The sequence below is a fragment of the Hemitrygon akajei genome, chromosome 7, assembly GCF_048418815.1.
Source record: "Hemitrygon akajei chromosome 7, sHemAka1.3, whole genome shotgun sequence".
Classification (NCBI taxonomy): Eukaryota; Metazoa; Chordata; class Chondrichthyes; order Myliobatiformes; family Dasyatidae; genus Hemitrygon; species Hemitrygon akajei.
In genome coordinates this window covers 88,250,076-88,263,545 of record NC_133130.1, presented here as the reverse complement: position 1 = coordinate 88,263,545, position 13,470 = coordinate 88,250,076, and the positions used below count along the sequence as shown (strand labels likewise).

The 13,470-nt window shown below is 42.4% G+C and overlaps 1 protein-coding gene across 4 annotated transcripts in view; it reads left to right on the top strand.

Annotated features, from left to right (window-relative positions):
- LOC140730647 (bifunctional protein GlmU-like) overlaps nucleotides 1–13,470 on the top strand; it is an 84,502-nt gene that overhangs the window by 60,229 nt on the left and 10,803 nt on the right. For 2 of the 4 annotated variants that reach the window (XM_073051370.1, XM_073051372.1), the window contains exon 2: nucleotides 8,010–8,123. The exons of the other annotated variants lie outside the window; for them this stretch is intronic. In XM_073051370.1, coding sequence (XP_072907471.1) covers nucleotides 8,010–8,123 — 114 coding nt within the window. The remainder of the gene's footprint in view (nucleotides 1–8,009; nucleotides 8,124–13,470) is intronic. 4 annotated transcript variants of the gene reach the window in all.

Below are 13,470 nucleotides of genomic sequence, written 5' to 3'. Positions count from 1 at the left end.
AGCATGACTTTGTGCAGGATAGGTCATGCCCTATAAACTTTATTGAGTTTATTGAGGAGGTGACAAAGGTACTTGATGATGGTAAAGTTGTGGATGTTATCTACGTGGACCTCAATAAGTCATTTGATAAGATCCTCCATGGTTGGTTGATTTGGAAGATAAAGACACAGGATCCAGGGTGAATTGGAAGTTTGGATTTGGAACTATCTTGCGCAATGATGACAGAGTAGGGATGGAAGACTGTTATTCTGGCTAGAAGTCCATGGTCAGTGATTTTCTGCAGGGATCAGTGTTGGGACTTCTGTTTATGGCCACTTTATTAAGTATTGTACACCTGCTCGTTAATGCAAATATCTAATCAACTAGTCGTGTGGCAGCTCTTCACTGCACAAAAGCATGCAGACATGATCAAGGGGTTCAATCATTGCTCAGACCAAACAACAGAGTGCGGAAGAAATGTGATCTAAGTGACTTTGACTATGGCATGATTGTTGGTACCTGACAGGGTGGTGTGAATATCTCAGAAATTGCTGGACTCGTGGGATTTTCGTGCACAACAGTCTCTAGAAGTTACAGAGAATGATACAATAAACAACAACATCCAGTGAGTGGCAGTTCTGTGGGCAGAAGCGTCTTGTTAATGACAGAAGTCATAGGAGAATGGGCAGGCTGGTTCAAGCTGACAGAAGGGTGCCAGAAATTCAAATAATTACAACAGTGGTGTGCAGACAAACATTTGAATACCCAACATGTCAAACCTTGAGGTGGATGGGCTGTAGCAGCAGAAGACCACATCAGTATCCACTCCTGTGCCTATTAAAGTGGCCACTGAGTGGATATCAATGACTTGGATGGAGATGAAGATGGCTGGATTAGCAAATCTGTGGATAAAATTAAGATTGATGGAGTTGTGGACTGTGTAAAAAGAACTATCAAATAGGACAGTGGGATATAGATTAGTTTCAGATATGGGCAGAGAAGTGGCAGATGGAGTTTAATTGGGGCGTGTGTGGTATTGGACTTTGGGAGGTCAAATGAAAGGAGAAAGTACACAGTTATTGGTAGACCCTTTCATAGCATTGAGGTACCGAGGGATCTTGGGAGCCAGGTTCAGAGTGTTGGGTGTAAGGGTAGGGAAGCTATGCTGCAGCTATGTAAAACTTGAGTCAGATTGTACTTGAAGCACCACGTGCAGCTCTGTTCACTCCGGGAAGTGGATTCTGTCGAAAGGAGTGAAAGAGAATGATTCAAGATTCAAAAACTTCATTGTCATTCTAACCGTACATCAGCTCTGCAGGGCAGAATGAGACAGCGTTTCCCAGGAGCAGTGCAATCAAGTGTATGAAATAAGGAAAGGTTGGACAAACTTGAGTTAGACAATAGATGCAGAAGTAGACCATTCGGCCCTTCGAGCCTGCACCGCCATTTTGAGATCATGGCTGATCATCTACTATCAATACCTGGTTCCTGCCTTGTCCCCATAACCCTTGATTCCCCTATCTATAAGATATCTATCTAGCTCCTTCTTGAAAGCATCCAGAGAATTGGCCTCCACTGCCTTCCGAGGCAGTGCATACCAGACCCCCACAACTCTCTGGGAGAAGAAGTTTTTCCTTAACTCTGTCCTAAATGACCTACCCCTTATTCTCAAACCATGCCCTCTGGAACATATTTCCTGCCTCTATCTTGTCCAATCCCTTAATAATCTTATATGTTGCAATCAGATCCCCTCTCAATCTCCTTAATTCCAGCGTGTACAAGCCCAGTCTCTCTAACCTCTCTGCGTAAGACAGTCCTGACATCCCAGGAATTAATCTTGTGAATCTACGCTGCACTTCCTCTACAGCCAGGATGTCCTTCCTTAACCCTGGAGACCAAAACTGTACACAATACTCCAGGTGTGGTCTCACCAGGGCCCTGTACAAATGCAAGAGGATTTCCTTGCTCTTGTACTCAATTCCCTTTGTAATAAAGGCCAACATTCCATTAGCCTTCTTCACTGCCTGCTGCACTTGCTCATTCACCTTCAGTGACTGATGAACAAGGACTCCTAGATCTCTTTGTATTTCTCCCTTACCTAACTTTACACCGTTCAGATAATAATCTGCCTTCCTGTTCTTACTCCCAAAGTGGATAACCTCACACTTATTCACATTAAACGTCATCTGCCAAGTATCTGCCCACTCACCCAGCCTATCCAAGTCACCCTGAATTCTCCTAACATCCTCATCACATATCACACTGCCACCCAGCTTAGTATCATCAGCAAACTTGCTGATGTTGTTCTCAATGCCTTCATCTAAATCGTTGACGTAAATCGTAAACAGTTGTGGTCCCAATACCGAGCCCTGTGGCACCCCACTAGTCACCACCTGCCATTCCGAGAAACACCCATTCACCGCTACCCTTTGCTTTCTATCTGCCAACCAGTTTTCTGTCCATGTCAATGTCTTCCCCCCAATGCCATGAGCTTTGATTTTATCCACCAATCTCCTATGTGGGACCTTCTGAAATGCCTTCTGAAAATCGAGGTACACTACATCCACTGGATCTCCCTTGTCTAACTTCCTGGTTGCATCCTCGAAAAACTCCAATAGATTAGTCAAGCATGATTTACCCTTGGTAAATCTATGCTGGCTCAGCCCAATCCTATCACTGCTATCTAGATATGCCACTATTTCATCTTTAATAATGGACTCTAGCATCTTCCCCACTACTGATGTACTACCGAGTTGTTCTTCCTGGAGCAATGGAGATTGAATAGAAGTTTATAACAACTATGAGAGGCAAAGGCAGACTGGACAGTCCAAATCTGTTTCCCAGCATAGAAATGAGAGATACCAGAGGACATGCTGTTAAGGTTGGTGGAGGGGAGATGTTTAAAGCTGATGTGAGGGGCAAGTTTTTTATACAGAGTGGTGGTGCCTGGAACAAGTCATCAGGGGTAGTAGTGAGAGCACACAGTCTGGTGGAGTTTAAAAGGCTCTTAGATAGATTCATGGATATGAAAGGACTGGAGGGATAATATAAAGGTATGAAAATGGGAAGAACAAATTGGGCTGAATGACCTGTCCAGTGCTGTACTGGTCTAAGCCCTGTGTCTAAAGCCTTTATATTGTTACAGAAATATGACACACAGAACAAGATACAGCATCTCGTTGTAGGTAAGCCCTATGGTTTATAAATATTCTTCATGACTGACCTGCTGTAATCCATGACTTTATGAAGTCCAGGATTCCTGTGCTTTATTAATCGCTTCCTCTACCTGCCCTGCCATTTTCAATTATTAATTGCACAAAAATCCACAGATCCTTCCGTTCTTGTACCCGTTTTAGAACTGTGTCCTTTTGTTTATATAATCCAAAATGTAACACCTTTTATTTCTCTGTGATAATTTACATCTCAGGTACAGATTTTTTTCAGTTGTCCCCTTTCTCCAACCTGAAATGAAACTCAGGCTTGTGACTACCTGATTTTGTTGGTGCTTTGTGCAGACTAGAGCTCTTGACCAGAATATCATTGGTCTCCATACACTGTCTCCATAGGTGCCTTCCAATGACTTGACTAAATTGGGTTTGAAAATCTTTTGGCCCTTCTGGAGTATCCAGGCAGACCTCTGGCAGGATTGCACATAGCTACTTAAGACAGATGTATATCAGAGAGTCCCAATTTTAATTCAAAGATTGAGAATTTGTTGGTGGGGGGAAATGCAGGACTATTTTGACACCTTATACTCTATTAGTGGTCTAAATAATGACTGGTAAATATGCTAATGTCTCTTTAATCAGCAGCAGATTTCCTTTGAGTCATAGAGTCATTCAGCAAGGAAACAGCCATTCGGCCCACCACCTCTGTGTTGGCCACCTAGCAGTCATCTACATTAATCCCATGATCGAGTATTTGTCCAGTAGCCTTCTATATCTGGCTTTGTGAGGCTAAGCATCCAGGCTGCTAAATGGTGTACATCATCCCCACTTAAGGTCTGTCAATTACCCATTCAACTATGAGTAATAAGCACAGTCCAGACAACATGTTAAGTCTTCAGCAAGGGGAGGTAGCAATCTAGGAGATTTGATAGAGATATACAAAATTATGAAGGGGTATTGATAGGGTAAATGCAAGCAGGTTTTCTCCACTGAGGTTGGATGGGACTACAACTAGATTTCATGTTGAAGAGTGAAAGGTGAAAAGTTTAAGTAGAACTTGAGGAGAAACTTCACTCAGAGGGTCATGAAAATATGGAACGAGTTGCCAGTGCAAGTGGTCCATGTGAACTCGATTTCAACACTTAAGGGAGGTTTGGATAGGTACATGGATGGTAGGAGTCTGGAGGACTATGATCCCAGTGTAGGTTGATGGGAGTAGGCAGTTTAAATGGTTTGGCATGGACTAGATGGGCTGAAGGGCCTGTTTCTGTGTTGTACTTTGCTATGTCTCTCTGACTCTAGGTTGGAAATCTGGCAATTAATTTTCCTTAAAATATAAACAGAAAATGCTGGAAATACTCAGTGGACCAGGCAGCATTTGTTGACCAGTTTTAAAAAATAATTATCTATTAATTTCGAAGATTCATTTTATTATCGAAGTATACAGCTCTGAAATTCTTCAGTTCTCTGGGTAGCCACGAAACCAGGAAGGAAATGCAACATGATCATTAACCCCCAAGTCCCATCTCCTACAAAAAAAAACCGCACATCAACCCCCACTGCAGAAAAATGGAACAAAATGATCCAGGCACATTGACCCCCTCCAAATTCCTCCTCCTGCACAAAAAAACCTGAGATCAGTGAAAAAGCAATATCAGTTTTTTACGCTGAGAGTGGTGAGTACGTGGAATGGGCTGCCGGCGGCGATGGTGGAGACGGATACAGCAGGGTTTTTTAAGAGCCTCCTGGATAGGTACATGAAGCTTAGAAAAATAGAGGGCTATTTGTAACCCTAGGTAATTTCTAAGGTAAGGACGTGTTCGGCACAGCTTTGTGGGCCGAAGGGCCTGTATTGTGGTGTAGGTTTTCTATAAGACTAGAAAAAAAGATTTTATATTCCAAGTCCACAGCCAAAGCACAGAAGAAACCAGGCTAACACTCTCCGGGTGCAGCAGCAGGCTCTACCCTCTCTGGAAGCTTAGCAGAGCGATCAGAAGCCAGGCGCCAGTGCTCACCCTCCACACTCGCTTCAATGCTTCACTCGCCCTCGTTGCTTTAGATAGCGAACAATGAAAGCTTTAATCAATGAAATGGAACCAAACACCAGCTCCTCTCAGAGACTGCAGAGTGCTGGAACACTCAAAAGATCTCCAAACTTTCGCATCGCCTTGATGTCTTCAGTTGTTCATAATTAGCAATATTTTCTATTTCAATGATGTCTTGACTGTAGGAAATCATCACAGTCTTCTTCCCAGCAACATTATCAAACAGAATTTCACACTGAGCCACCGAAGATGATGTCAAGGCAAATAATTAAAATGTAGTCAAAGAGTTGGGCTTTAAAAAGCTTGTTGAGACCAGGAAGTGTTTGGTGCAGGAATTTAAGAGCTTGGGGCTTTGTCAGCAGAAGTTACAGATTTCTTTGATGGAATGAGTAGTTTGGGGAGGATCAAGAAATGGCACTATGTTGATACCTGGGTATGTCGTAGAACTATGGAAGACTATTCCAGTAACTGAGTCATGTTCCAGAACATGATGCTTTGCTGCACACTTGAGTGCTCGTTGGAGGTGCCAATGTTTTTTTGGGGATCGCTGTTTTGCTGCTGCTTATGTGTGGGGGGGAGCTGGGGGGGCTTTGGGATTCTAACATTTAACTGTCATTCATTCGTTTGGTCACTCCTCTGTTTCCATGGTTGTTTGCAAAGAAAAAGAATTTCAGGAAGTACATTGTATACATCTCTCTGCCATTAAATGTACCTATTGAATTTGCTGTCCCTACATGCACACCACACACAGTGCACGAGTCCAGGACAAAGCAGCATGCTTAGGTGACATTTTATCAGCCTCCCTAATCATTAATTCCCTCCATTATTAGTACATGGTGATTGCATTGCATACTGTGTAGAAAATGGACTGCAGCTATTCACCTGGGCCACTCCAGCGGCAGTTCCCAAACCCACAGCCTCTATCACCAAGGACGACAGCAGCTTGTACACGGAAACACCACCAACACCTTCTTCACATTCCTGTCTGAGTTACACACCGTCCTGACCTGGAAATGCGTCACCGCCTGGTCTGAGGTTGGGATCTCCCGACCCACTAGCACAATGGGAGTACCTTCACCCGAAGGATTAGAGTGGTTCAAAAGTCAGCTCCACAGTTCCTTCTCAAGGGCAATTAGAGAAGGGAAATGGATCTATTACCCCACTCATGGCACAGCACTGTAAACACATTAAACCACTTCTGAAAATGCTGTTTAGATTGTAAATACATGCTGGTAATTATGTATTTATGCACATTTTATTCCATATCTGTACTTTAACCTCTAACTTATTTTTACATAATTCTTTATTCTTTATAAATGTTGAATTTTGTTTTTTTTTTATTGTTACTTGTTGCACACAACAGCAAATTCCTAATGCATGTAAAAGTATATGGTGAATAAAACTGATCCTTGAAATGCCAGCCTTGCCAGTGAAGCAGTGAAAAGGAATCTAAAAGAAGCTGTGAAATAATAGCTTTCTCCAACTCCTTACAGAGAAGGATCTGTTTCCGTTCACGTTGGGTCATTTGTGTGACTCTGGAGCAGCGGTGCTGTTTTGCAATTTCAGTATACTGGGCTGACTAAAATCAAAATTCACTCCTGCCTGCCAGCAGCAGATGGGATGGAATAAAGAGCCACTCTGGGAACTGGACCCCTACCATCTGCTTTGGAAACGGGCACTTTACACCTGCTACAGTTACTGCTAAATTCTGACAGATTTGCCACAGAAAGTTATATTTGATTCGACACTTGTGTAAATTGCAGATCATTAAGCTGCTAACCATATGATCAATCATTCAAGTCATATTTTCTCATCTTTTATGTGCTACCCTAATCACCAGTGAAAGGACTTGATGAGTGTTTTAGTTACCAATGTTGTTTTATTATCCTTCAACTTTCCACTGCTGACCCCCACTGGCTTGTCGGTTCACACTTACATCGGGCAAGGCATTCACAAGTGCCATCGCATGTCCAGGTTCAAGCGAGCTGTTTTTAATTTCAGGCCTAGACAATATGAGTCAGAAGAGCATGTAACGAAGGAGGATTTTAGTGGAACTGTACCGTGTGGTGAAACTCTCTCTGGAGTCTCGATCCTGGTGGAGGACTCTATGGTCTATGGCCGGAGACACAAATGTTGATTGCTATTGGAAGAACATCGACTTCAGAATCAGGCTTATTATCACTTCAGTGGATGATGAACTTAGTCTGCTCGAGATATTTTGGTCTTCCAGCACAAGGGGATATCCACAACCACCCTTCAAATCTCTCCACCCTGAAACCTGGTTCAGAATTTACCTGAATTCCTTCATGGGTTCTGAATGCAATTCAGGAGTCCATGAATGAAGGAAGTATGTCTGAGGATCTGCTGTAGTCAACAGTAACCCACAAACATGTGCTAGTCCACGAAATACAATTCCGTTAGTGCTCCACCCTACCAACGTACCTTTACTGAAGCCATTCAGTTGCTAAGCAATCGGGTTCTCTAAAATAGTGCAAATATTAATTTGATTTTAATGCAGAAAGATCTTCATCACGTGTATACTGGAATATGTGCTATGGTGCTTTTACAAAATGATTCCCTGTTGATTAAGTTATTAAATTTTAGTTGTCTTATTTTATTTAAAATTAGTTTTAATTTTAACTGTAATTTAGAAGTAATTTTTCATTAATTTAATATCACATTAAGGAAACCACTTATGGATTGAGTTGCCCAAAAGGCGTGAACCGTGCTTCTAAGAATGACATTAGATAATCTTCACATTGTTTAGCCGTGTTTTATTTCTGTAACCTACCAATTTCACTGTCTTTAAATCGAACAGAAACGAGAGGCAAAGCTAATAGGTCAACAGCAAATGGAGGTAAATTACAGGGCAAGAATGCAGGAACATGCAGTGGGAGCAGAGAGCTTTTGCATTGTAGCGGAGAACAGAATGGTAAGGTTATACAACATTTTGAACACCTGCGGACTTGCTTTCCCCTAGACAGAGCAGTGATAATACTCATGTCATCAGGCTCTTATTCAGGAGTTAGAATGGTTGGCTACCTTTTAATTCAATCTCCTTTAACTGTTTTAAAACAGTTACGGAAGCAAGTTCACTCACCCTTGAAATAAAGGGCAGAGTGATCACAATATGCGATTGGTTTATGCCCATTAATTACAGTGTCAGAAGTACATTAACTTTATGCTTACTGTATTTCAATAACTTTAGTGTCTGACCAATGCTAAATAGAGTTAGTTGCTTTGACACAGGAGGAGGCCATTTGGCCCTGCAGATTCATTCTATCCCCAAGCAGAGCAATCTCATTTGTCCCATTCACCCTCCCCTCCCTACTTCCTTGAGGTGCTGCAGCTTTTTCTCTCTCACGTGTCTACCTACGCTGCTTAGACTCTTTTGCAGCTCATCCACTTTGGGCGGGGGTGGATTTAGAGTGCCCAATAAATATACAAGCTTGTTTTTGCGAGGTGGGAGGAAGCCAGAGCACCCGCAGTGGAGGAGACTCGAAGCTTACAGCGAAAACGTGCAAACTCCACTCAGTCAGGGCTGAAGCTGGGGTCCTGGAGCTGTGAGACACCATGCTACATGAGTGCTGACTGGGGCCATTAACCTGTGTGCCAGTTCAAGGTCAACTGGACTGCACCTTTTATGGGGAAAGTGCATGGTGACTGGGGTTGGAGGAGAAGGAGGCACTCAGCAAGAGGTCATCTTAAACAAGGATGGTTTAGAGATCATTCTGGCTGAAAGCATTACTTCATTCACTCATCACAGGTACGTCAAAACATACATTGAAGTGCGTCACTCACGGTAGTGACCAACACAACCCCACGATGTGCTGGGGGCAGCCCGCAAGTGTTGCCACACATTACGAACCAGCACGCAGGCCGACACAAGTATTAGACCGCAGACATAAGAGCATAATCAGGCCATTCAGCCCATCGAGTGCTGCGCCTCATCATGGCTTATTTATTATCCCAATCAACCCCATTCTTTTGCATTCTCTCTATAAACGAATGTATTATAGAATAATACCATCGAGGAGATGTAGTCTCCATGAAAAAGCAGAGAGATGTCCTGTATCTCTAGAGAGAGGCTGTCCTCCACAGACATTAGGGTGTGGAAGGGGATTATCCTGAAAGGTGTTCCAGCAAGTCAAACCTTGAGTTGAGCCACATGCTGTGAACTGACCTGACTCGTTGAAGCCAGTAAACATGTTTTCAAATGCTGCATCTTACCAACTGGACAACTGACATCAAATCACTGCCCATTTCACTACAACCTCTCTACAACATTGAAGGTGGCCGGCGGTTCCCAGCTCTGTCGATGTTGCGGTTTTCAAAGAGGTTTTGACCACATCCTTGAATATTTTCCTCTGCTGACCTGTTCATCTCTTCTGGTAACAACACAAACAGTGTTGGGTTTGCGGGCCAGATGGGCGCCCAGAGCCAGGTTTGCCCTTCCATTGTGTGCATAGATGACTTGTGTGTTTCACAACGTGTGCCAGTGGTAGTAAACCTCGTTCTGCTTCTGATTCTGTGCAGCCCTTGTTATATGGAAGTTCTGCTTTGGTTGCCGCAGTAACTGCAGTCCAGATTGGATGGTGACCCTGTGCAGAATGAAGACAACACGGCCACTGCCAAGGTACCAGATGACACAAACTGTGACAGCTGGTCGCTGAAGGCGACTTCCTAAAGCTCATAAGTGGAGCAAAGTGGGCTGGCTCCATGCTCCAAGCAGTTCACATACAGCTGACAGCACCATGCACCAGGATAAGTTTGCATTCTGAACACTGTAGTTAGTTCTCTCTGAAGACTTCTTCAGGATGTGGAGGTTGAAAGCAAGCAGCAAAATGTTGCAAATGTCAACAAGAGCAACCTGGAAAGATCCAATAGTATAAATTATTAGTTGCCACTCATAACACAGTACCAACCCAGTTCTGAGGGTGCAGCACTGTGTGACAGGTGTTACTGAATGTCCTCGTGAATGTCTGATGTTTCATATATTGCTGTTCATTGAAGATCCGGTTGAAGAGTGATCCCTAGATCATCCTCAGTTAAGATGACCTTACATTGCCCTGTTCTCACCCCACCCCATACATTTCAGCTGCTTGTCTTGCTCTTTGTGCAGTCTTCTCATTCTTTCCACCAAGACGAATGTCCAGGTGAGTGCCCACTCCGTGAGTAACGGGTTTGTGCGGAAGTTGGAAAGCCAATGAGAGCTCTCTCTGCACCTGTCAGACTATTTACTAACAGGAGATTCTGCAGATGCTGGAAATCCAGAGCAATGCATACAAGATGTTGGAAGAACTCAGCAGGTCAGGCAGCATCGGTGGAAGGGAATGAACAGTTTTTGGGCCAAGACTCTTCATCGGGACTACTTACAGTCAACTGAAGTAAATAAGGAAGGGTGCATTGTAGGCTACAGCCAGGAGTTACTGATAATCCCTTCACACCGTGCTGCTGCAGAATGTGTGTGTTTGCCCTACGTTGTTGAGAGAAGGCCTGAAATGAAGCAAAATGGCAGTAGCTGGTTTTAACTCTCCGTGGCATGCCAATGACATCATTTTCTGAGCACTCCACATTTTGATCATCACTGCCGTATCCATATGGCATAGCTCACCCCACAGGAGAGTGTGTTTCAGCGATGAAGATTTCTGTAGTGCCCAAAAACTGTGCAAATGATTGCACATTGTTGAGGATAATATTCTGTCTCCTCTCTGTTCAGTCAACATCTTACGAAAAAGATATTCACACTGTGATTAGGAACCATTATTGTTATTTGTGTGCAGGGCTGATTTAAGGAGACTCTGTATGCTCCTCAGGGGTGGGGAAGATGACAGCTGATGAGAGCCCTTTAAAGACCCCCCTCTAATTTATTTACTCATTACAGATGACTGCTGAATTGAATGCTTATTACCGAGCTTACACGGCTTACATTGCTTGTGTTTAATACTTGACAACCTGTCCCATTTGAGTTGGCACATAATAAAGGCACTGTGAATTATAATGGGACAGGATCCAGCCTTTATCTGTTGTTGAATTTCAGATTCCCAGCTGAAAACTGATGTTATTTGACAATCACTTCACAGTGTTTACGAAGAACTGGACTGTGACTAAATTGTGCCCTCTGTGACTGACAGCACTAATAACAGGTTAAAACTGATCTCTTTCATCAAAGACTCTGTTTTCTCTGTGGCATAGCTGCAAAATATAGAATACACTGCGCAAATCTTTTTTTAAAAAACACCTATTCTGACTTTTGGCTAAGGAAATCTCTCAGCCTTCCTATTTACAATGGAATGATTGAAATATTTATGAATTTATTGATATAGCTTTTAGAACCATTTTGCCGAGAAGATCACTTTTGATTCAGTTTCAGTGATATTCCATTATTGATACCATTATTTGCCCTGAAGAAAATGTTATCAGATTATGATGTTTCTGACAGCACATCTCCAAAATTTGCTTTGGTATGACGATTGTTTTTCAACGATTCAGCTATTAATATCAAATTAACCACAATATTAAGTTTTAAACCTGAATTACCCAGTTTTTTTTTAATATACTCAGAAATCAAAATCTGCATCAAAGAGCAATGATAGTAAAAGTTAGTGATTGCACTATTTTATACCATATTGCAATCAAATTTTAAGCTGGAAGTAAATATCTAAACTGATTACTAATTATAGGAATTCAGATTAATTTGCTGCAACTTTTTTTTTGCAGTCTTTTTCCAGAGATATTTAATTCAGTCTTGTACAAACAGTTTGCATTGACGCAACAAGTAATCAGGAGAAGCACTGCACAATATGTCTCTGATGGGGAAAGATGATCGAATACTCGGTCAAAGAGATGGTTTCTAAGAAAGGGAAACCACTCGAGCTGGTGAAAAGTGGAACAGGAAATTCAAAAAGCAAAATCCAGAGGCCTAGAAACCTTTGGTAGGATTGAAGTCCACTAGAAGCAAGAGCAAAGGAATTCTGGGTGAACCTTGCAATTTTGATGGATCTTATCATGCTTGAGAGAGTCAGGTCTTTGAAAATGAACTCAACTCAGAATACAAATTTCAGATAAGGGAGATGAGGAATTGGGAGCCAGTGTCTCAGGCAAGGAAGTTATTAAGACAATTTCAGAACCAAAAGAGAAAACACACAGCACTGAAGTTCACAGGAGGAAAAGAAGATGACTACCTTTTTCTACTGTCCAACCTCTTTACCCCTTTGGTGCCAAGATTCGCAGATAAAATCCCTGCTGTTTAAAAGGTGCACAGAACAAAGTATCTTCAGAAGGAGCATTAATTGGGCGTCACTGAAGTCTTAAAAAAGTGTCCATGTTGTGACCCATTTGCTTGAAGAGTCCTCTTCAAAAGCAGTCTGGACAGTAACTCTCCTTCATCAAGTGATCAGTTGCAAATTTTGCTCAACCATGAGTTTAAAAACTCCTGCTTTTCTGGGCACTATTTGGAGAAGCCATTTATTGCAGTACTGTTCAGAATAGAGAATTTACCTAGCACTAACAACCAGGTTAATCATCAATGAACTATTTAGCTATCTGATAGATTGCTGTTCCAAGTATTCACTTACTCAGCTCTTTCAATCATATCTTGGGCCCAAGGCAAGTGGTACATTTCAGCATCATTGGAACTCTACAGCACATAATCTATTCCAGAAAAAAATGACCCAAAGCATCTCCAGTTTTTGCTGCCAGCTCAAAGCATGAAACTGGGGAGCAGACATTTTGAAAGGTGCAGGTTAATGCAGGGATTTGCTGAGGGAACTTGGGTTCTCAAAAGGTTGAATACTTTGGAAGAGCTTAGAAAATGAGTTGATGAGGGTGGAGTATATGATGTGGTCTCTATGGAATTCGGCAAGATGTTGATAAACTCATACATGATGGGCTAATAAAAACATTACAAAGCTATTGGATCAAGGGAAGATAGTAAGTGTAGGAAGTTAATGGTTAAAATGAGACTTATCCCTTGCTTTTCATGATATATGCTAAACATAGAACAGCACAGTGCAGGCCTTTCAGTCCACAAGAGCTTTGTTGTGCCAACCTTTTAAACTACTTTAAGATCAGTCAAACACTTCCCTCCTACATGGCCCTCCATTTTACTATCTCTCATGTGCCTATCTATGAGTTTCTTAACTATCCCTAATATATCTGCCTCTACCACCACCCCTGGCAGGGCATTCCACACACTCACCACTCTTTGTGTAAACAACTTACCTCTTGACATTCCCCTGTACTTTCCACCAATCACCTTAAAATGATGCCCCCTCATA